General features: G+C 36.9%; 1 protein-coding gene across 1 annotated transcript in view; it reads right to left on the bottom strand.

Moving 5' to 3' along the window:
* Window positions 1-1,998: 1,998 nt before the first annotated feature.
* CDH11 (cadherin 11) overlaps window positions 1,999-22,848 on the bottom strand; it is a 70,002-nt gene continuing 49,152 nt past the window's right edge. Inside the window, exons 3-13 of the mRNA XM_026036509.1 lie at window positions 19,545-19,942; window positions 19,030-19,324; window positions 18,111-18,230; window positions 17,454-17,621; window positions 14,350-14,537; window positions 12,694-12,947; window positions 11,988-12,124; window positions 11,653-11,774; window positions 10,728-10,845; window positions 4,925-5,176; window positions 1,999-3,897 (exon numbers count right to left, since the gene is read on the bottom strand). Coding sequence (XP_025892294.1) covers window positions 3,401-3,897; window positions 4,925-5,176; window positions 10,728-10,845; window positions 11,653-11,774; window positions 11,988-12,124; window positions 12,694-12,947; window positions 14,350-14,537; window positions 17,454-17,621; window positions 18,111-18,230; window positions 19,030-19,324; window positions 19,545-19,772 — 2,379 coding nt within the window. The 5' untranslated portion in view covers window positions 19,773-19,942 and the 3' untranslated portion in view covers window positions 1,999-3,400. The remainder of the gene's footprint in view (window positions 3,898-4,924; window positions 5,177-10,727; window positions 10,846-11,652; window positions 11,775-11,987; window positions 12,125-12,693; window positions 12,948-14,349; window positions 14,538-17,453; window positions 17,622-18,110; window positions 18,231-19,029; window positions 19,325-19,544; window positions 19,943-22,848) is intronic.

The following is a 22,848-nucleotide window of genomic DNA, read 5'->3' as shown; positions in this document are numbered from 1 at the left end:
GTGACAGAGCTGACCGCAGGAAGTCTGTTGTGGCAGCCAAAGTAGTGAATCATAAAGCCAGAGAGTAATTTAGTTTGGAAAAAAGGATGAGAACAACAAAAATCCCCCTTCATTTGCAGAAGTCCGGACAGCAGCATATGGAGTTGGTCAACTGAAATAAACGTGTTTTTCCACATGTTTAACCAAAAAAATTGACCAAAGTCAATCAGAAGGTCTAAGTTCCCTTCCCAAGCGATCAAAATGCTAAACATGGCTTAAAATTCCAAAGATGGCTTTTAAAGCTATGACCGAGTATGCTTTGTTTTTCTAGTTTTTAAATCTGTTAAAGATCAATTTTTTTAACTATTATTTTTTAACTTTTTTTTTTCTTTATCTCCCTGCTATTAGTGATGGCCCTGGCAAGACTTCTAGGAGGTGAAAAAGCAGCCCGCCCTCCTGTCCCTCTACTTACTTACCTGCTTCTGCACCATGGATGATCCATCCATTAACGGGTCTGTCACCGAGCCCTCCGCAGCGCTAATTGCTTCGTTACCGCTGTTCGTCTCGGTGCCATCGTGGACGTGGGGCTTCATCCTCCTCCGAGCCCGGCCACGAGGACACCGGGACCATCCCAGAGCCCCTCCACCGAGCAGGTCCTGCGTCCTCAGGAGCCTCACAGCCATCCCAGCCCACGTCTGCGCTATTTCGGGCTGGGGCGAACCCAAATCTGCTGCCTGGGACTTAGTTTTTACAGTCTCAGCTTGTAAACCTGAGTCTGCGGTGACCAGTGCTGTGAAGTTCAACACCAACGATCCTGCTGCTGTGCCAAAACACGCTGTTCGTCTGGGTGCTGCGAGGACATGAACACAACTCCCAGCATTTCAGAAGCAGTGCTGGCTGGGATTAGCAATGCCTAACTTATAAGAGCTATGATAATTGCGTATGCACTGAGAAGGGGAAAATAATCAAATGAAAAAGGACAAAACCAGCAGGGAAAGAAAATTTATTTCCAAGCATCTATGAGAGGGCTACAAACAGTAGAGACTAAAACTCAAAGCATTTAAAACTATTAAAAAAATGTAGTTGACAATGTCCTTCTTAAAAAGTAAACATAAAAATATAGAAAATGCAATTATTCTAAAACTTGCTCAATAGTGAAATAAAAACAAATAGCATCAATGAGGATCGAGTCCTACTTTTTTTGCTTTATTTCCATTTGTTAATTTGTGAATTGATACTCATTTCATTTTTTAATGTTCATTTAAGTTTATAATGGAGAAATGTGCAAATCTAGCAAAATATTCTTTGGATTATAAACAAGGAAAAATCAACAACCAAAGAAATTTGAACTGAGTTAAGTAATAAACTATAGAATTATATAGAAAGCATACAGGTATAATAAAGTGAAATATTACAATAAATGTTGTAGAGCATATCTGCTGATTTAGCAAACTCTGCCTTATAAAACATAGGAATATAATGGGGAAAGTGAATATCTTATGAATATAGAGCTGAAACATCATTCATAATTTTAATGAGTTAAATTTTAATCTAACTACACATATGGGGGTCTCCAGAAAAGCAATACACCAACAAAAAAAATCTCCTTTCAGATCAAGCAGTTTCGTACCTGACTGCAAATGCAGGATAGGATCCATTAAAAGAAAGGTAAAAAAATGTATATCATTTGTATTTATTGCCTCTTCCCATACTGAAGCTGCTGCTCTCTGACCCTAAAGAGCAAACTATATTAAATTTAGCAGAAGTACAGCTGTACATAGATGCTGAAAATGTTGATGCACGGAACACATTCCAATCCCTTGCTCATTCTGAACTAATATAAAAAAAGTTATAGATCATTTTTAGATTAAAAACATACATTACAAAGAACAATTCTGAAAGCACTCTGTATTTCTGTCATTACAAATTAAAATGTCTTCCTAGCTGTAGACAATGCTATTCTACTGCAGATGGAAAAAAAAAAAAAAAAAAAAAGAGAGAGAGAAAAGAAAAGGAAAAAAAAAGAATAAACGTAAGTACCAGAATCTTAATTAATACTCAGGTAAAGTAATTGTCAGGTAGAACTGTCTTTAGGGAACTTATAGCTAAATTGGGTCAGATTTAAGTCTTTAAAACCCACAGAAGCTTAGTAGAGATATTGAAATTCACAAGTCTGGAGTAAATTTTAAGAATGATGTACTCCTGTCCATCTATAAAGTCGTTACTGACTTCTCTGGAATTCCTAAGATATAAGATAAATGCATATTACATGGGAAATATTTAAAAGAATTACACTTAATTTAATCCAGAACACGGTATCATTATATGAAGATTATTACTGTGTTCCGGAAGCAGCCACAAGCTGTAAATAGAGAGGGTACAAAATGATCACCAGACATTACATTTTTTTTAATCTAAAAAACATTTTTAAAATGTACTTGATTTTTAAATAATCACTAACAAGGCAACAAACCAACTACAAACACATAATAAATAAGGCTATTAAAAGGTCACAATTGTAGTAAATTAGTCAAACTATAAATGGGACATTAGAAACACTATGTTTTTCCTTATATGCTTAATAACCAGAACAAGAATTAAAAAAGAATCAGTTTATTTCAAAGTCTGCTTCTTATATTGAAGCACATATTAAAGCAACAGTACAATGTTCATAAAATATAAGTGTGATGCTGTAACATTTCTTACATGTCAGAATACTGATATTTGTATGTATACTAAAATAAGAATTTTAAAATTGTACAAATAGATACATTAAAAATGACATAGAAATAGGGCGCCTCCCACTGCAACAAGACAGAGTTTTTTTTTATATCTGGCACGTATTAGTTCAAGATGAAAGTATAAGCAAAAAGATTTACAAGAATCAGCAGTAACAAGTTTGATGCTCAAGAGACATAATAATTGTACATTGTACTGTACATACATCATATGGGTTTAAGCTGGCTGAATATTATATATTTCAAGTTTAAAAATGCACTACCATATAGAGTGTCCATAGTTTAAGGCGAAATTACAGCTCAGAACTGTTATCTTTTCTAATTTGTGGAAGCTTCTTTGACATAAAAGATTTGATTTAGATGTTCATAACACATAAAAGATTTCCCTTATTTGTAGGTTCACTTTTAGCATTTTCCTTCATTTAAATATTTGTTATTTTATAAGTGGGTTTTTCCTCTAGTGAAGTCGATAGCCAACTTCTGCTTTTGCCTTTTGTAGGAAAAGGTACTTCACAGTATTTACCACTTTTATGTCCTTTTTTTTAGCAAAGGAATCCTCTCTGTCAAACTTAAATGTTTAAATGAGACTTCTCTTGATTTTTAAAAAAATACCTGCTTACATTTCTTCTGGATTCTTCAGAACATCAGACACAGTTCTTAAGGCCAAATCTGAAACTTTATTGTTAAGAGTCGTCATCGAAAGTGTCTTTGGAGCCATACAAGTCTGCAAGTTTCTTAAATCGAGGTCCCCAATTTTGTAGATAGTCGTAGTCCAAATCAGAATCTGTTGTCGCTGACTCTAAGGAGCTAAGTGAACCAGCCACTGAGCCTCTGCCTTCATAGCCATAAATCTGAATAGAGTCATAGGGAGGAGCCGTTGGGTCGTTATCGGCCTCCTGTATTCTCGTGTTGATGAAATCATCAACATCAACGCTATTGGGAGCTGGCCGCAGCCCTGGTCTCGGCATATACTGATACTCAGGCTTTATGTCTTTACGAGGAATAAATCCATTGATGCCATCAGGGTTCTGCAAAGTAGCTATGTCAAAAGCTTCCGTATCTTCCTCTCCCCCACCTTCATCATCGTAAGTAATGATATTCTCCCGGACATCTTCTTCTTCAAACACAATCAAGGGTTCTTTTTTCTGCCTTTTCAGTGTTACAAACAGCACTACAATGACTGCAGAGAAAAAAAAAGTAAGTTAGACCACACTTTAAAGCGGTATCTGCTTTATAAATTGATTTCTGTTAGGACCTGACAGCTTCCTAATGTTGGCCCCTCAGCTTCTGCACTAGTTCCTCATATATTTTTGCAAGCATATTCATTTTTAGAATATCTAAGTGGGTAAGAACATGAGGTTGGAGTACAGATCTGAGCATACCGATTTGAGGATTTACATTTGTACGGAATATACTTTTGAAAGTAACTGCTCCTTACTGCAAGAGTTCAGTTCAGGAGCTGTATTTGTTGGCTCCAACACCACATGGCCATTTTGGCACTGCCTTTCATACAGTCCAAACATACTGAATAGCTGTAACAAAAAACAACTTAACTTAAGTGAACTTCCTTCCACACGCCCAACCTAAACTCTAGGCCCATGTTCTGCTGATGATGAAAATGGGCATTTCCATGAAAATGGATTTTTTCAAAAGCAAGACCTCAAAATACATGCTTTTGTGGCTTTGCTCATCCTTGCTTCAAATTTCTTTAAAATAAAATTACATAAGAAAAAAGTGACCATAAATGTTCATAAGCCAATTAATGTTTTTATAAGTACTTCTAAATCATCAGGGACTGCTTTATAGCAATCTCTTAGAAGTAGCTCTTTGGAGCCGTTCCTTTGTCTTCAACACAAGCGGAGTTAGAGGGAAATAGCTGGCAGAAGCCATTAATCCTGGCTGGCCTCAGTAAGGACCCTTCATCCAGGGAAGATCACAAAACTTAAAACTGTGTCGTGACCTCCTTTAACCAGTGTCCCTGATTAACCGGTAACTGGGCCACAGGAGGACATTCTCTGACCATACGTGGGCAAGTTCACTGGTGTTTCCTATCGCAGTTATCACATAGGGCATTTCAGTCAACCACACCAGTGCCTCCTATAAAAAGCTGAGCCCAGTTTCAGCTATCCAGTTTAGAACTAAAGGAAGGATTAACACCGCAATGCAAACGAGGATACAAAAATAATCATCATCGAGAACTTTTTTACCTAACAAAATCACAATGCAAGCAAGAATGGCAATTAAAGCTCCAGTGCTTAATCCAGCGTTGAGGATGTAGGCTTCAGCATTGCAGGAGAGCAAGGAGCCGTTGCTGTCACAGCCACAGACTCGAATGGTGAGGGTGTTGGTGCTGCTCATGGGCGGGAGTCCACCATCGCTTATCACAATAGGAAGAAGGTATAAGTCTTGCTTTTGGCGACTAAATCCTTCACGCCTAACAAAAACGCTTGCTGTGTTATCTGTTTAAAGAAGGGAGATAAGTCAAAAAATCATCAATTTTTTTCCTCAAACTTATCCTCTTAGGAAATACTGAAAAATTGTATTTTGCTACAATGGTATGGATTTTTCAGATGCTTTAGGCATGCATGATAAACAGATTACTCCTTTCTTAATGAGCCAAAGGCAATTACAGTATTGTGCTTCATTCATACAGTATCACACTCAATTTTAATTATGTTAGGATGATGAGAGTAATACAAAGCAAAAAAAAAAAAATCCTTTCTTTGGATTTATATATAAACATATTTTTTTTTGCTTAAGTTGTTCTCATTTGCAAAGTATCTTAAAACCATTCAGATAAGAGTTCAATTAATTATATATCATAAGGGAATAGAGCTCATGGCAAAGAAAGCATTTATTTTTTAATTCATAATGTTTATGACTATTTTGAAAGAGAGATCATATACACAGCTGAATACTAGCTATATCAACTAAGCTGAATTAACTAATTCATTGCAATTACTAGAAAAGTATATATATGTCAATCATAGAAAGCCCTACAAATAATTACCATAGAAGAAGACATTTGTAGCATCTAAAACTCCACTAACCTTCACAGAAATTTATGACACTTCATCAACTATTTGAATGGCCAGGCCTTGGCATTTCTGCCTGTGCTGGTTCTAAGCCCTAGCCAGAACTAAAGCATCCATGGAGGGGAAAAAATAGCATTAGCTTATTGTTTTAGGTGTCATATCTTCATAAACAGAAGGCGGAATTCTGTCCTAAAATAGCCTGTATTGATAGGACTTCAGCCAAAACAGAAAGCAAAAATTACTCTGTACTAGCAAATTTAATCCCTGACATGGATATATTTCAGTAAAATATACTGTAATTTGCAGTTTGTCACCCAAACTCCCCAAAGCCAGAATTCAGAAAGCTTGACCACATATGCTCTGCATTTAGAGGCATATTATGATATACATAGATACAATGAACAGGTCAAGCATTGCTCCAAAACTATTTACAGTGCTGAATATTCACCATGTCCCTCTTCATCACAGGCCTGGAAGCTAAGCTGCAGTGTCAAAGCAGAGCATCATTTTTGATTGCTCTTCAAACTCTTGCATGTGACAGCATACAAGCATGCACGGGTGACAGCATTCAAAAAGGAAGTGCATAACATGAAATACCAGGATGAAACCACCAAAATTTCTGCTCCTCACCAGTCCAGAAATACAGAAGGAAGTATGAACTGTATTTCTTTATAGCATTTCTTGTTCCTTATTTCTCAGCCCGAAAGTTCATAAAATTGTAAACATTCTGAAGTAAAATGAACAATTGATCCTATTTTTGTCAGATGTACAAAAAAGGTTTAGTTTCAGATAAAGATTTACTTCATCCAACCTTTTCTGTTTTGTCAATACTCTTTATCTTATCACTATATAACAGGAAGAAAAAAAAAGAGAATAGGATGGTTCTTTTTCCTTCTAAAGGAGAGCTATTCACCTTCAGTGATACCCATTTTACTGCTGTGTAAGAGTGCTGCAGAAGATTAATCATTTTTCTATTGAAGAGTCAGCATAAATTCCAGAATTTAATAATGTGGATCATAAAACCTCTTTTAGTGATCTGACCACTGCTATTTCCATGAATGTCTGTGAATAAATTACACCAAAAAGAGAAGTATTCTTGCCTGGTATTAACTACCCCTGCAGGCAATATTCCTGAGGTGGGATAAGGTCTACAACTGTTCCCAGTTGTAGATAAGTTTATTGGTTTATAAGGATGCTTGTACAATTGTTCTATTTATTTGAACTTCTCCTTTAGGAAATCCTGCAGATCACATCAGAAAAAGATGAGAGAAAGATGTAGAGGATGTAGAGATCATGTCTATGATTTGGTCATCTTTTGATAATAAAATTACAATTTAACATCCCAATAGCCACAAATGAAGGGAAAAAAAATCAATATGATTTGTTTAGATCATAATGATAGTAGCAGACATGACATAAGCTATACATACACTAGTCAATATTAGAGCAAAAACAACATCAGACATTAGCGTGATTACACTGGGGGCCACATATTTTGTGCTATATAATATTTTTTCTGAATTTTAACATCTTTAATAGTATTCCTAATGCGAACTGTAAAAAGGGGTTGTGAATATTCTGCTATGATATAGTCAGGCCAGTTCCATTGCAGTCAATTAAACTACACTAACTGTGAACTGGATGCAATGGTTGATTTGTCCGGTTTAATTTAAGGTGGTTTCTGGTTTAACGTATTCTTTTTTTAAGTAAAATCCAATCAACATGCCAGGCTAAAATTTAAAAAGGACTACCATATATCAATTCTAAAAGGTCATTTTTTAAAGCTTTTTTGTTGATGTTCACTTCTTATATTTAGAAGGAACATCATATCTATGAGAGGAAAAAAAAAAGCAGCTCTTTAAAATAGATAAAAGATAATATATAATCCTAGCTAATATTCTCATCCTTGCTTTTCATCATTTTCGGGTCTCAGGAGCATAACTGTAATCCAGGTATAATGGCATTTTTTAAGCCAAGAAATAGAAGTTAAATGTCAACACCAGCTTACAACTATTACTTAAAACATATGGGAGCTCCTTGGTCATCAGTCTTAAAGAACACAGCGTGGGTTAAGACAAGATAGAAGGATGAAAATATCCATCCCAATACCATCCAGAAAAATATACATGCTTTTATTTTTCCTGTTATTATTGTATGGGAAATCCCATAAAAGTGTTGACTGCTCCAGGGCAAAACCCCATCATATCACTGCCCATAGGTATCACAATCTCTTGAAAGAGACTGAAATTAAAGGCCAGAAGACATGTTTCAATTGAAGAAAAGGATTTTGGTCATGGATTTTAGTGGCCTTGCAAACTTCTGACTTGAAGTCAGTGCTTTCTAAAGAAATTGCATAGAAATAGATTTCTAAAGAAATCAATTTGCTAAGAATCTGCCACTTTCATTCGTGAAGGGCCATGTACTTCTGCTACGCTTTTGAAGTTGACTTCAATGGAAGTAAAACTGAGCAGAGTCTGGGCAAATATAGTGCTGTTTATTTACGTGGTATAATGTAAGTGAACAGTGCAAAGCAATTCAGTGTTTTATCACAGCATGTGATAAGCCATTATCTCATGTTTCTATGGAAGACAGTCCCAGCTGAAAAAGTTGGTAACACAGTAGGCTATTAATAGGATGTAGAATGTGATTACTTCTTCTGGATTACTGCAATATGTGATTACTTTCAGTAGCTGGTAGAAAGAAACTCTATTAAATGATAATTATAGGACTGTATTCACTTTAAAGTTCTGTAATAGACCCAAACATTGCAGTTTTCATTAACTGTTCTCCACAGTTAATAAAACCATTTTTCTTTGAAACTTGTAATTCCCTCTGAAAGAAGTTGCATGGTACATAGACTACTCAGATTTACAAATGAAAGAGAACTTTAAATGATCACGTAAATTATTTGACTTACAAATGGTAACACTTCCTCTCAAAAGGTTTTCCTTCTAGAAGTACATAGAATTCTAACCTTTTCCCTTTCCTCTCTTCTGTAATTTATTAAAAAAAAAAAAAAAAAAAAAAACCAACCAAACAGAAAATAGGAACAGAACTGCAATCAGGATTGCAAAGCAGTGATGGAGAGACAGTATAGGAATGGATGGATTTCATTACATTTATTAAATCTCATTAAATCTCTTTTCCTGAACACAAAATAGGAACACTTGAAGAATCAATCCTTAAAACAGCATCTTGTTGAAATAATCTTTGGCAGTACTGTCAGTAGAAATCATCATTTCCACTATCAAACCTTTTTATCTGGGTTAATTTTTTCATTACCAACAAATTTGATGCATATGGAAATGAAGGATTAACAAAATTGGCTGGAGTTAGGCACTATGATACCTTTGCCTACAACTATCTCAGTGCATCTCATTCTGACCTTCGCTTTCTGTTATTTTAGATGTGCATCTTCCCTGACAGTTTTGCCAAGTGGGGACAAAGGATGAGTAGGACATGGGATGCTATTACCCACGAGAGACTTAGGTGGCATTTCTAAACTCATTCCTAAGTGCAATTGGAATCCAGATCTCCAAAGGTGAAACATCCATTATCTTTATGTGCAGTCTCCTCTATTTTCAGATTGATGTGGTGAACATAAAATATGTTCTAAGGAGAAACTTAAGCAAAGAATACATTTCTATTTACATCTCTCCAAAATACATTGATTTTTCAGAAAACTTGTGTTAAAGAGAATAAATATCCCCTCTTCACTGGATGATTTATGAAGCGCATATATGGGTACAAGTGCCAAGTACTAGACAATACTACTTTGATCCTTCAGGAATAGCAGAAATAGTTTCAGAACACTGATGATAATTATCCTTATTTCAGGTACTGAGTAGTGAAGTACAGTACATGTGCAGTACAACATATCATCTCTGAGAAAAACTGATATCATGTATCTGGATTATGTTGCCTTTTGTACTTCTGGCCATCTGTGATAACTCCTTTGGCTTAACAATTTAAACCAGTTCAAATAATTCTGAATTTCAGGAAACAGTCGAGTTTCTTTCAAATATTAAAGCTTACTAGTTAAAAACAGTTTCTTGAAAAGAAACTTGAAAACTTTTTAAAAAGTTGATTATTTCTTTTGCTTGTACAGAAAAATTACAAATGAATTGACATTCAATGTAAATATCAACTGTATGCTATTAAATAAATATAATTAATAAATATTTTCTGATATGAGAATTGTCTTTTCTGACTTTCTTTCTCTGGCTTCCTCAACCTTTGGCAAACTATTCCAAAAATGTCTAAACATTGATAACAATGCTGTCATGTTAGGAGATTAATAAGTTTTGGCTGTCATCTATGTCTTTTTTGCCTACATATTTCAAATGTTTCAATATTCATAGTTTGAAGCAAGGTTCCCCTATATTTCATTAATATAAGGTTGGCAAAGGGAGTAGGATTTCAATCTAGGCATGTTTCACAACAGAAATCCACATTCATATTTCCTAAAAAAAAAGGTTAGCATGGCAGTAATTTTATTCCACTATGACTCTAGTCCATCACTGTCATGAGCCATAATAAGGAAAATCTACCAAGCAAAATTAAATGAAAAAAAAAAGCCAAGCAATCTAACAATTTATCTTTCCTTAGCTAATTTTAGCATAGCAAGTAGTTTAATGAAATCATAAAAACCTGCCTAGTATACTTAGCAAACATTTCTGTCAATGTTTTTATTCTCTTCCTGGGAAATATAACGACAAGAGATTTTTAAGGTACGGTACTATTATGTAATTTGAAATACATATGCAAGAAAATGAAAGCGAGTTAGTGAGCGTTACTTTCTTCCAAGAACATCCCTGTAATCGGCTACACTTTTCCTAGCTTCTTTCCCTGTACCTTTGAAAAACAGGTACTCTGTCAAGGTTAATGAAAATGCTGTTGCTTGACATTATAGTGGCCATTAGTTTTCCTTTGTCATTTTTTTGGACACTAATATAAGAGGAAATCTTATACAAACCTCTGTTGTCTCTAAGAGTAAAATTTGGATTGTGAATAATTTCAGGTGGTAAACTGAAGATGAATCTTGGTCCGTTGGCCGAGTCATCCTTGTCATCAGCAGTAATTGTAATAAATTGCTGTAAAAGAAAAGGAGTGTAAACAAATGGTTCCTTCTTTGGATACACGGCATATAAATAGCATTTGGAAGAGACCTTTGAAGAAAAAGAACTTTGAAAGTCAAAGGAAATAGAAGAATACTCCAAAATATCCCAGTCAAACATATGCAATTATGAACACGCTGCAGATACAAGGCTACAACAGGTGACCTTTATTTGCTATGACATTTAACCAGTGTGGAATTACAGAAACACACACACACTCTTATATATGAATTTCTGCTAATGATAACTTAGTAAGCTAAAAGCCTTCAACAGCTTTGAGGAAGGTATCACTATGTCCTCTCCAAACTGGTATGCTAACTGCAACAGTGCAGTTAATATGTAGAGCCATATGCTAACTGATACTATCCCCATTCCTAACAGGCTGTTCAGGGATAAAGCTGCAGGCTCCAGGCTACAAGTGCTGTAATGTGATTCTCAGCATAGCATGCAGAGTATTTCTGTAATTCCCTCAAAAGACTCACGACTGGGAACGCTGTTTCCAGCCGTGGCTGGTAGATACCCACAGCCAACACTAGTCACATTCAGTGCATAAAACTCTTCTAACTCTTTTGTTGCTAGCAAAGCAAAAACAAAACCAAGAAAGAGCCTGTGTGTGTGTGTGTGTGTGTGTGTGTGTGTGTGTGTGCGCGCGCGCTCCAGGCATCTTTGCCAAAACTTTGAAATAGCTGTTCAGTTACTAACACTCATTCAATTGTCAAAAACTGGGCTGATACCTCAAGGAAAGAAATTAATCTGCTGGGAACACAGTAGATGAAGACGTACCTGATTGCTCCGAGCATTCTCACAAACAAATGCTTCATAGGCTGCTGCAAATTTTGGAGCATTGTCATTGACATCAATGACCTTAATTGCTACTGGAACTTTGGCTTCCTGGTGTTGTTTGTCTATGGGAGTAAGTGAAAAATAAATGAAATGCAAGCAGGAAAACATCTCAAAACAAAATCACAACAAAAAAGTGTCTCAGCTGTACAAAAATGAAAAGAGAAATAGGCTCAAACTTATCTATTAGGATTTACAACAACTTATTTAAACTCAAACAATTAGAAGCTGTCAAAATTTATATTAGTGATTATAAAATATCTCAGTGAAATACTTACGAACTTCAACTGCAAATATAGAGATATTGTGCCATGCAATTTCCTCCCTGTCCAAAGCTTTTACTGTCTTGATGTTGCCATCTTCTGCATTAATAGTAAAATATCTTTCCAGGTCAGTATGACGATCAATTGAATACCTAAAGAAAATTGAAATTCAGTAATGAGATGAAAGATGGATTTAACAGTTTTTTACATTCAAATGTGGACCATATTGTTATTTTTAAATAATTTTAAGCAGTATATTTAACATCATGGACATATCAATGTGAATTTAGTACTTTAAAAAGGAAATTCACTTGGGTTTGGAAATTATTGCAATTTTTTGTAATGTTAATAAAACACCCAAACTCAGTTTCATAATTTAATTTACGCTGAAGACATGACACACCAGAATATACATATAGAAGACTACTCAATATAAGTGCTGAAAGTAGGTGTGTGTATGTGTCTGCCATTAGAAATTAACTCTTAGCAATTACCCAGCTCCTAATCTACTGCATATACTTTTATATTTCCAGAATAACTTCCTGTCTGTGACAATAGCATGGGATATCTTATCGAAAATACAGTGTAGAACAGAATCAAAATGGATGTCCTTAAGTATATTTAGGTGGACAGAACTATAGTATACTATACTTTAAGCTTTTCTAGTGATATGAGCTTAGTGATATGAGCTTCATCCTCAGTTGGCTGTAATGAAGCATACCTTATAGCACTGTTAGCAGCATCAGGGTCTTTGGCATGTACTTTTCCAACGACGGTACCTGATGCTGCATTTTCTTGTACTTCAAAAATATAACTTGGTTTTAAAAATATGGGGGGCTCATCGGCATCTTCCACAGAAATCTTCACTGTCACTGTGTCCTTGAATGGTCCATTGCTGATGAACTTAGGATCAATATGTACGTTGGCTGCCTCTACCTTCAGACTGTAGGACTTTTTGGTTTCAAAGTCTAAGAGCTGTGAGAAACAAGATCATGATGCATCCATTGAACAGAGTTAGAAAAACTAGAGTGTAAAAGCAGTAAGCAGTCCCCTAGTAGTCAATAACATAAAACAAATGTGACCATATCTTTCAACAAGATTGGACTGCAACATGTATATTTAAAAACATGAAGACTCAGGTGGAAGGAGCTACATTCTATGTAGGCAGCAGCAGAGTCAGAGGAAGGCTGCACAGGACAGCTTTCCAGGCAGCACACAGGAGGGCTGGAGAGGAAAGAAGTTACTAGAAAATGCAAAGCTTGGCCTATTACAAGCTGACGGGCTTTTCTTTAGGGGTATGGATGTGGTTTGCACTGCTGGCTGCACCATAGGATAGGGCAAAGACGTTTATTTCTTAAGTAACAGGAGAAATACGAAGATTGTTCCTCATTGTTGCTCTTTCACTTCTGTAGTCCTTCCCATCCACAGACCTCATAGCATTTTACAGAGAGGAGGTGCAATAATGTCCCATAAAATAAATCCTTTTGAGACCCTGATCCAAGCTGCAGCAATTCTGCATTGTCACTGACACGAGATGGCTGCAGGGTTGCAGTATTGGTAGCTTCAAATCGATTCTACCTGTAAATAATGGAGGCAGGTGCCAACGCTATGAGCTGGATTCAGGCACTGTACCCTAGAATAAATAAGGCAATTGAATGGCAGAATCCTTTTTGGTGGTAGCGACCCACGGAGGTCACCTAGTCTAACCTGATGCACAAAGCAAGGATAATCCTGAAGTTAAGCTGCTCAGAGCCCTTGTCCTTTTAAGATCTGAAAAAATGAATACCTATAAAGATATGAAGGCCAAAACAATATTTTTGAAACAGAATATAGTATTTATAATTTATATTATTTAAAAAATATTTCATAATATTTTTTAAAAATCATGTTTATAGATTGTGTATGAGACAATCTCAGTATTTTTGCTGCTTTTGGCATAGCCTGTGACTCCTTCAGAACAATATTGTAGACAATGCACAGCTCGGGAATTCAAACTATAGGGCATGAGGCTGTTTAGACTGAACATAAAGCAACAGTGAATGTCTGCTACTTATCAGCACTAGGCAAAACTTCATCAACAATGAAGCTGATGGGATTGTATTTTACCGTGACTTTTTATTATGAATTCATTTAGTTTTTGCATTAATCCACTGTACAGTTTTTATGTAACTCTTCTTGGTTACTTTCTTCCATTCCATTTCAGCTAATGGGGAAATGGAATATTAAAAGTTAATCACAGCTTTATTAAAAAAAAAAAGTTCAGTGAAATAATATTTATTTTTATTTCAGTTTAGGTGATAATCCATTACTACAAAATATGCTGTCAGAAACCAAGTACATTGCAGATCTATAGGTTTGGAAGGACAGTGTTACACACCTTCTTAAGCTTTACGACCCCTTCCTGAGTCTCATAATCTGTTGTAATTTCAAACATATCCACTCCGTCTCCATCAATGATGCTGTAAGCTACTAAGCCATTTTCTCCAATGTCTGGATCTTTGGCCTTCACTCTTCCAACTTCCTCTCCTGGAACGGCTGCTTCTGATACTGACATCTGGTATACACCTGGCAAAAGAGAAAAAGACATTTACCTTAAATATGCAATCTGCTTGATCATTTCTGTATTTACTCATGTCACTTATAAAATAAAATTTAAAAAAAATCAGTAATTTTTCACCTTTTCAAATTCACTGAAGGACTGTTACATAATGAAGAGCTTTGAGAGTTAAGTCATCTGGGAAAACATAAAACATATTGCTAACCCCTATAAAACTCCCACCTCACTGATATTTTATACAACCTTTACCTGTCATGTTCAGGGAGGAGTTAAAAGGCCAACTGATATGTCAGAATGCAGAAATGATTTTGACATCAAGGTTGTGATTTCTATCAGAGATGTTATGACAACAATTGAAGGAAAACTCTGTTTTGTATGACTCATGGCATGACCTTCAACTCCTCAGCATCTAGAAGGGTAACTGCCCATTCAATCGGGAGCCACAAATTATTATGTAACACAAATTGGATAAGACCTCACTGCTGTTCTGACTGAAAGAATAAATCTGCTGCTTTCTATGGCCTTAATTTAAAGTATGAACTTGTAAAGGAATGAATTTTAAAATTTAGCACAAAAGAGAACACATACCAATTTGGATGTGATTCTCTACCAAACAAAAAAACAGACTTTCCCAGATCAAATGTCACTTGAAAAACAAGCCCCAAACCTCCCACAGAGGTACTGCCATACAGGTTTTTCTCTTGTGCATTCAGGGACACCATGGCCAAGCACAAATATTTCCAGATAAATCTCTCTCCAGCAGTTGTCTTTTAAGGAAAATTGCTTCCTGGACCTTCTTGACCCTCTCCAGAGTTTAAGCAGCATAACCTAACCCTAAATATACAAATCTACATCAGTGTTTTCTGCTGTTCCATCAGCATGAATGTTTACATGAATAAAGAAACAGCATGAGAAATGAAATCATCTAATTTATCCTCCTCTCCATAATTTCTCTTTGTTGCTACCACCAGCACACTAGGAACATCAGGAGATTTCCACCAGGCAGGGACTTGGCTCATTACCCATGAAAACACTCAGCAAATGTCATGGAAATAGACCATTAACTCCAGGCACAAAAGCACCCCAAATTTAAGTATATAACTCATTACGGATTTCAGCTATATATATGTATAAAAAGAGGGAATACAGGGGGGAAATCACATGGATGCTACTATAAACAGGCCAAATTCTCGCTTTGAATTACAAAGCATTCCAAATTATGGTTTTAACCCTGGGGATGAATCATTACGTAGAATAACTGCTATTTGTCATTTCCAGTCATTGACTTAAATTTTCTCCCAAAACATACACTTTTTTGAGCCAGCAGAGTGGGTAGAATTTGTTGAGGAAAATCCATCATTTGACTGAATTTTGATTGAGCAAAAATACTGGGTGCTGTTACTCCAGTTTATTATTTGGAGTGAAAAGGGGTTCTTGTAAGCATACTTCAACCAACTTCATATGGGATTTGCAATGAGGGTACACAGAGGGACAAAACACACTGCTTTCTAGGATGCAACACTTTTCTGTTAGATTGGTAGAAACTGCTGACATAGATTTTCATATGTAGGGTCTGCCTATGTCATTTAAATTCTAGCATGAGGGTCCAAGAAGCCGTGATACTGAAAGAGAACTGTTAGAGACATGTCCAAAGCCAATAACACACTTCCAATCCTGCTATGAAGACTGAACGTGCTAATGTCAGCCCAAACTAGTCTTACATGTGAAAAATGTATAGTTAGTGTAGGTATTAAAACAATTTTATTTGACTACTGATGGTATACTTTCAGCATCACTTTCAAAATGTAATTGTATTAAATTGTTTCTTTTTATTATTATTATTGTCATGGTAGATACAATACAGTATCTAATCATCTGCGTTTATCCTTAAGATTGGTCCCCAGTTCACTGAGAGTATTTATAGAATGTCAACACTTAAACTGAAAAGCTACATGAAATAAAAAATGATAGATCCTCCTTCACTTGAGGGTCTATCAAAGACCTGAGAGAGCATAATCAGGACCTGTTAATAGACTGTGCAACAGTCTCATCAAGGGCCAGGAAAAGCAAAGCACTTGTAGCTTGAGAAATATGTTAAAACATAAAGCAGATCACCTTTGCTTTGTCCATGTTCATCAATAAGCAAAGTGGATTTGCTCATTGAAACTGACCGTCAAAACTCTGTTCGTGCAAATTGCTATGATCTGGGCATACTGAAAGGCTTATGGTAGGGCCACTTAGAGACTTCTGTCAAGCACGGTGAGCCCCACAGGAGAGCTTTCTAAGGCATGTTGCAGCTCTCCAGCTATAGCAGCATTTCATATGAGAGATATGAAAGAATTTTAAACTTCCTCTATTTCTCCAGAAAGATTTCTCACTCATCTTGTGGTCTGAGCATAGTAGTAAACACAGTCTGCTTTTTGAAACAGACTTTTATATCCACCATATAATTGTGAAATGGGAAATTAAAAAGCTGCATAATGGAGCTGTAGTGGCTCTGGAACGGCTGTAGTGCAGGTAAATTTGGAGGCATTCTTGCCAAAATTGCTTTAACTATATCAAGGATTGGGGCTTCTTCATTAATAGCAAAGCCCAGAATATGTCTCCCTGGTCAAATCATAAATATACTTTTCATATAACATGATGCATCCGTTTTTCATTAAAAATGAACTGTAGGGTTAAGAATCCTTCTAATCTAACATTAAAAAGCAGACTCACTTTGCAACACTGTCATGGAACAAGACACAGAGAAAATCATTCAAATGCTAAAGCTTAGGATATGATTATTAAAACTATGTAAATAATATTTGTGTGTGTTGTGATAATCCATTAGTTAGTGTTTTTCAAAGTTCTGAATATGTCAGACACTTTACAAATACAGACACTAATAGTAAATAAGATATAGTAAGGACTTGGTTACTTACTCTGTGGGAACTTTGGCGGATTGTCATTGACATCTGTAAGTGTAATTGTCACTTTGGTTGTCCCTGAGAGGCCTCCCATGTGTCCTCCCATGTCTTTTGCCTGTATTACAACATGATATTCTTCCTTAGCTTCTCTGTCCATATTCGGAAGGGCAGTTCGGATAATTCCTATAAACATAAAGAAAAGATAATTCCTACATATGCAGAAGAAATTATAGCACATGCAAATGTTCCCATCTTCACATCATGAAAAACCAGCAACATCATTTTCTAACTTGTGTTAAAATATTGCAATGCATGCATGCATTAATGGGGCAGATTCTGCTTTCTCTAACCTCTGCATCACGCAATGCAAACAAACAAGCTCAAATATTCAACAAAGAGCTGAACACAGGACTACCCCAAGGAATTACACTTCTATCATATCACAAAATAAATAGTCTACATCTGTCTGAAGCCGTGTCCCTGGAAGTTCTACCCAGTGCCAGAGGACAAACCTGTAAACTACTTAACTAGAATCAGGGAAGAATGTAGAAAGCTTTGCTCAAACACATCAGTAGATATATCTGATTATAATGCCTGTGCCAATATATTTAATTCATCATTTTAATGTATTCCGGTTATGAGGTCCTACTCAAACAAATTGCTCAGTAATACCTGTTTGAGCTTCCACCGAGAAGTACGGCTGACCTTCAAGAATACTGTAAACCAACTTAGCACTGTTCCCATAGGTAGGATCATCAGCATCTGAAGCTGTTACCTGAATAACTGATGTACCTAAAAATGGAAAGCAAAGGCAGAAGGAATACAATCAGAAGCAAACATATCTGTGAGAACCACGCAGAGATACTTTTAGCTATACAGCGCAAATCCTTTTATTTCCACATTTGGCAAATGCAAAAATTTACTTAACAATTAATATGCAAGGAAATAGACTCATAAGATCTATAAATAAGTGTCATCAACTGAGACATGGATTAATGTCCTAAATAGTGAAGATTTAAAGGTCAGCAATCACACTATTACATCATGACTTTCTTCCCTAGTAGTTTAAGCATTACATTGCTTTGACATTAGACAACCAAACAACAGAGGTTTTTCTTTTTTTTTTTTAACGTTTTCCTCCGAAGTTTCGCAGGAATCATTCCTGTAGAAAGCTTCAAAGTAGATACAAGCATTTCCCTGGCTGGCTCAAACAAGAGATGAAAACTAAATGGGTAGTGCGACAGTAACTCCTTAGCTTTACTAAACAGCTCAGTCAAAAGGATGATCTTGATGTTTACCCCAGAGGATTCACACTCCATAAATACCCAGGAACCTTCCTGTTGCTCCTCTGGGTGGAGCAGTACTGTTCCCTGAACCATCTACAGAGACACTTTGACCATGAAAGTTTGTAGCTGCAGCAGGGTTTGATTTGGTCACTGAATTAGACAAATTGACCAAGTTGTTGGCTGAGAATGATGTAAGTTTTACTACCCAAAATTCTAAATAATAATAATTAGATCAGTCCAAGATGCGTCGCCAAAGGCATTTCCTCTATAAAGCCAGGCACTGAACTCTGCCTATGAGTACTTACCTACATTCGATCTCTCCGGCACATTGGCATGGTAGTTTTCATGAAGAAACTCCGGCGGGTTGTCATTTATATCTTGAACTTTAACAATGAATTCAGAGGGTGGTTCCAAAGGTCTGTTAGTGTTCCTGTCTACAGCTTGTGCCGTGAGAGTGTATTGAGCTCTCTCTTCGCGGTCCAGTGTCTTTGTTGCATGGATGTTCCCTGATTTATCATCAATAACAAAAATGATTCCTGCTCCTTCACCTGAGAGAATGTACTTAATGTTTCCATCTCCAGAATCGATATCTGAATGAAGCTACAAAATGAGAAGTAGACAGAAGACAATAAGATGGTATCCACGATATGCACATGAGACAAAAAGAAGTTCCTGAAATTACAATAATTTTCATAGTTTTCAAAAAGTCATATCTTTTTTGAAAAGCTAATTTGTGCCAATGCTGTGTGTACCTGTTGCCTGTATACAAAGAAGTTGGCCTGAGGAGTTTCAAGTGAATGAAAAAAATAATCTTTCTTACCCTTCCCACTAGCACAGGATCTGGTCCTGTATACTCTTCTATAACAAAGAACTGATTCCACACCCAGCCTCTTTTGGAACGATGAAGAACTTGTCCTTCCTTCCCTTTCTCGTGGTGACCATGAAGTGACGGCCTTGTGTGGTTCACTTTTTCTGTAGTGATGGCATGGCTGTAATACAGCATGCCCATGCAGATGAGAGCGGCATGTAAACAATTGTCCTCCTTCATTTTTGGTTATTCTGTAGGCACAGGAGTATTCAGGAAGCTACCCCTTCCACCTTGGAAATCCAAAAAAATGTGGGGCTAACAAAAAGTTTCAGATAAAATGTTCTGCAGATAAGATGCCACCACACATGAAATGCATCACTTTAATGCTCCGCAGCTTCCCAACTTAATTCCTAAAAGAAAATGAGATAGAGAAAAATGTCAGTCCTTTCATGTCTTTCAGGTGCATTAATTCCTTCACTAAGCAAAATTAAACTACTACTAACTCAAAATAGTCCAAGATAAGAAGATTAAAATATAATAATTATTATAATAAGCAATGAATATATTTAGTGTTTTGCTATATGCAGCCCACATGCTATAAAAACTCTTAACTTGCTGGTTACGGCATTCATTTCAGCGCTGGAAGATAGAGAATTATAGTTTCTCATGATCCTGCCAAATGGATTTAGCCCAAGATGCAAGGTAACTGTAGAAATACCTAATTTATATCTAAGCCCTCCTAGGAGCTTCGATTTAAGCCTTAGATATAAGCCTTTAAGCCATAAGCTTAGATACAAGATAGATACCAAGATACTTGCTTATCAAAAATGGAATATTTCAGCACGTGCTCAGGAAAAGGCCTTTAAAATAACCAGCAGATTTTCATGCCAAAAATAAGTACCTAGGTGGCGGCAGTAGCTGACCGAAATCTGAAGACCTGAAGTTTTTTCAGGCACTTGAAACAGCCCTTTTACCTCCTTCTGCGAATCACGTCATCAAAGGTAAGCAGCAGCACTTATTGCCAATACTTCTCTCTGGTGACTGTAATTGTCACAAATCAATACAAATATATAGAGATACTTCTAATAATGTAACAATTGTCAGTGGCTATTTATTCCTGCTGTTGCTGTGATTTAAATTATGAGAATTATGGTATTTTCTTATTTTCTATTTTTTTTTTTTTTAGGCAGTAGGTCAGAATTAATATCTGAAGCAGGAACTGCGTAATACAGTGAACCCTGAATTAAGGTCTGTACCTCCAGCAGCTAACAATCCATCTTAGAGGCCACTTTGACATATCCCTAGGGTTTCCAATACATTCTCCTTCAAGCTTTACAGAGCAGCCAATTTTTACTGGTCCCTAGGATGTTTGTTTCAGCTCTCAGTGTAATTTACTTTGTTATTCTGCAAGATACTAATACAACACTCAAGGCTGTATCCTTGCAGGCACGCGTATATATGCTACCATCTTCATTAAAAGAGAATGATTTTTTTATGAGAGATACGGAGGTCTTGCATATAGTATTTGTAGCACAGGAAATGTGAATATAGGGAAAACCTTGAGCCTATATCACATCCTGCAGCTCCAGCAACAGATAAACACATCTCCAGGACTGAACTCACCCACCTTGGGGGTGTCCTTCTCAAATCTGGGGCAGTCACGTCCTCCTCTACAGTCCCTTTTGCACAGTTTACACCTCCAGCCATGAGAAATACGGTTCATTTATAAATAAGGAAGTGTTCTTTGTAAAAACACTTGTCGCAAATATTTATTTTTTCCATTATGCTATCACATTACAGAGGAATCCTAACAGTATGGCAGATATGAAAAAGAAAACACTCTTTTCTGCTTTGGTCAGAAAAAAAATATTTTAAATTCAGTTATTCAGACACAAAATGTGCATGTGAACTGTGGAGCATGTCTTTTTGAGCTTATTTCTTGTCTCCATTCTGTTGAAAGGGAAAAATAAAATAGGACTTAAAAGAGCTACAAACTAATATTTAGCCTGATTTAGAAGAGGCTTAAATAGGAGTTGTCTTTCAACATGAATGATTACAGAGGTTGCCTCAGTGATAATAGTTAATTCTAAGAGGAAATGACATAGAAAAAAAACCCTGAACTGAAGCACCTAATACACAGTATTTACTAAGCTCCTCCATCAATTCAGTAACCATTATTACACCTCTCTCAAAGTTAGGAAAAAGTCTTTATAAATACACCCAACAAACCCTCCACGCTGTCCCACGGATCCTGCATCCCCCTGCCCTGCTCAGCTCACACCTCTGCATTTGCACCCTCGTGGCTGCTGCAAACTTAACCCCACAGCCAACAGGCTCTGAGGATACCCAGGAGCACCTCGCTACTTCGTCTACAGAAACTTCTCTGCTGTCACCAAATGTGACACATTCTCGCCACTCTAGCCCTCTGCATGATTGCAGTCAGTTAATGAAGACGAGTGTTTCACAAGTGTTTTGCTGTGGAGCGTCCTTTCAACGGAGCAGCCTCCCATGTCACGCGCAGGAAGCTAACGATGCTGAAGAAGCACACGTGCTGTAAGCACCTAGCGTGCTACCTGTGTGCAGGGCTCAGCAGGGCACAGGCTCCTGGACTGTCAAACAGGGACAACATGCTCCAAAGGAAAATGCACCAGGAAGGCTGCCGCACCTAGGCAAATACAGCCGTTATTCCTAAATTTTTCAGTGCTGTTTTGTAAATTGGTAGACACTTTATAAAGATGCTTGGTCATAACAGAAGAACCACGCTGACAGATACGCGGCTTAGTATCAGCTGGGCAAGTATGTCATATTTTTAAGTTTAACCACAGTATTAACCACATATCCATGCTTGATTTACTAATGATGACTGAAAGCAGCAATTGCTTGTTCCTTTTTGCTTTCTCCTCCAGGTAGATGGGGATAAGGCTGGATGTCTTCGTGATGAAGAACGTAATTGTGAACCCATGGTCCTGTATGCTGCAAACCCTCCTCGGGCAGATGCCCCCAGAGCTGTTCATGGTATTTATTTGGGGTTGTAACAGGAGAGGCCTCCCTGGCAGGCACCCCAAGGAGGCTCTTTGGGAAGGGAGCTCCAAGGGCTGCAGTTAAAGCTGGGGAGGCAGCCGGGCGATGCTCCCTGCCCTGTGCTCAGAGTTGCTCCATGGAGCTTCGCAGAGGTGGCCACCACAGCCTGCCCTGTGACTCCCAGGTTATGCAGGAATGCTAATAGCTCCTTGTTAAATCTTTGGACAGAATAAATCAACAGAGCTCCACTGAAGTCTATGAAATGACTCTCATTTACAAAAGTTACAGTCTGTTT

The sequence above is a fragment of the Nothoprocta perdicaria genome, unplaced genomic scaffold (genome assembly GCF_003342845.1).
Source record: "Nothoprocta perdicaria isolate Ctin4 unplaced genomic scaffold, notPer1 scaffold_18, whole genome shotgun sequence".
Classification (NCBI taxonomy): Eukaryota; Metazoa; Chordata; class Aves; order Tinamiformes; family Tinamidae; genus Nothoprocta; species Nothoprocta perdicaria.
Note: the sequence above shows the minus strand (reverse complement) of the source record. Positions and strands in the feature narration are given on the sequence as shown.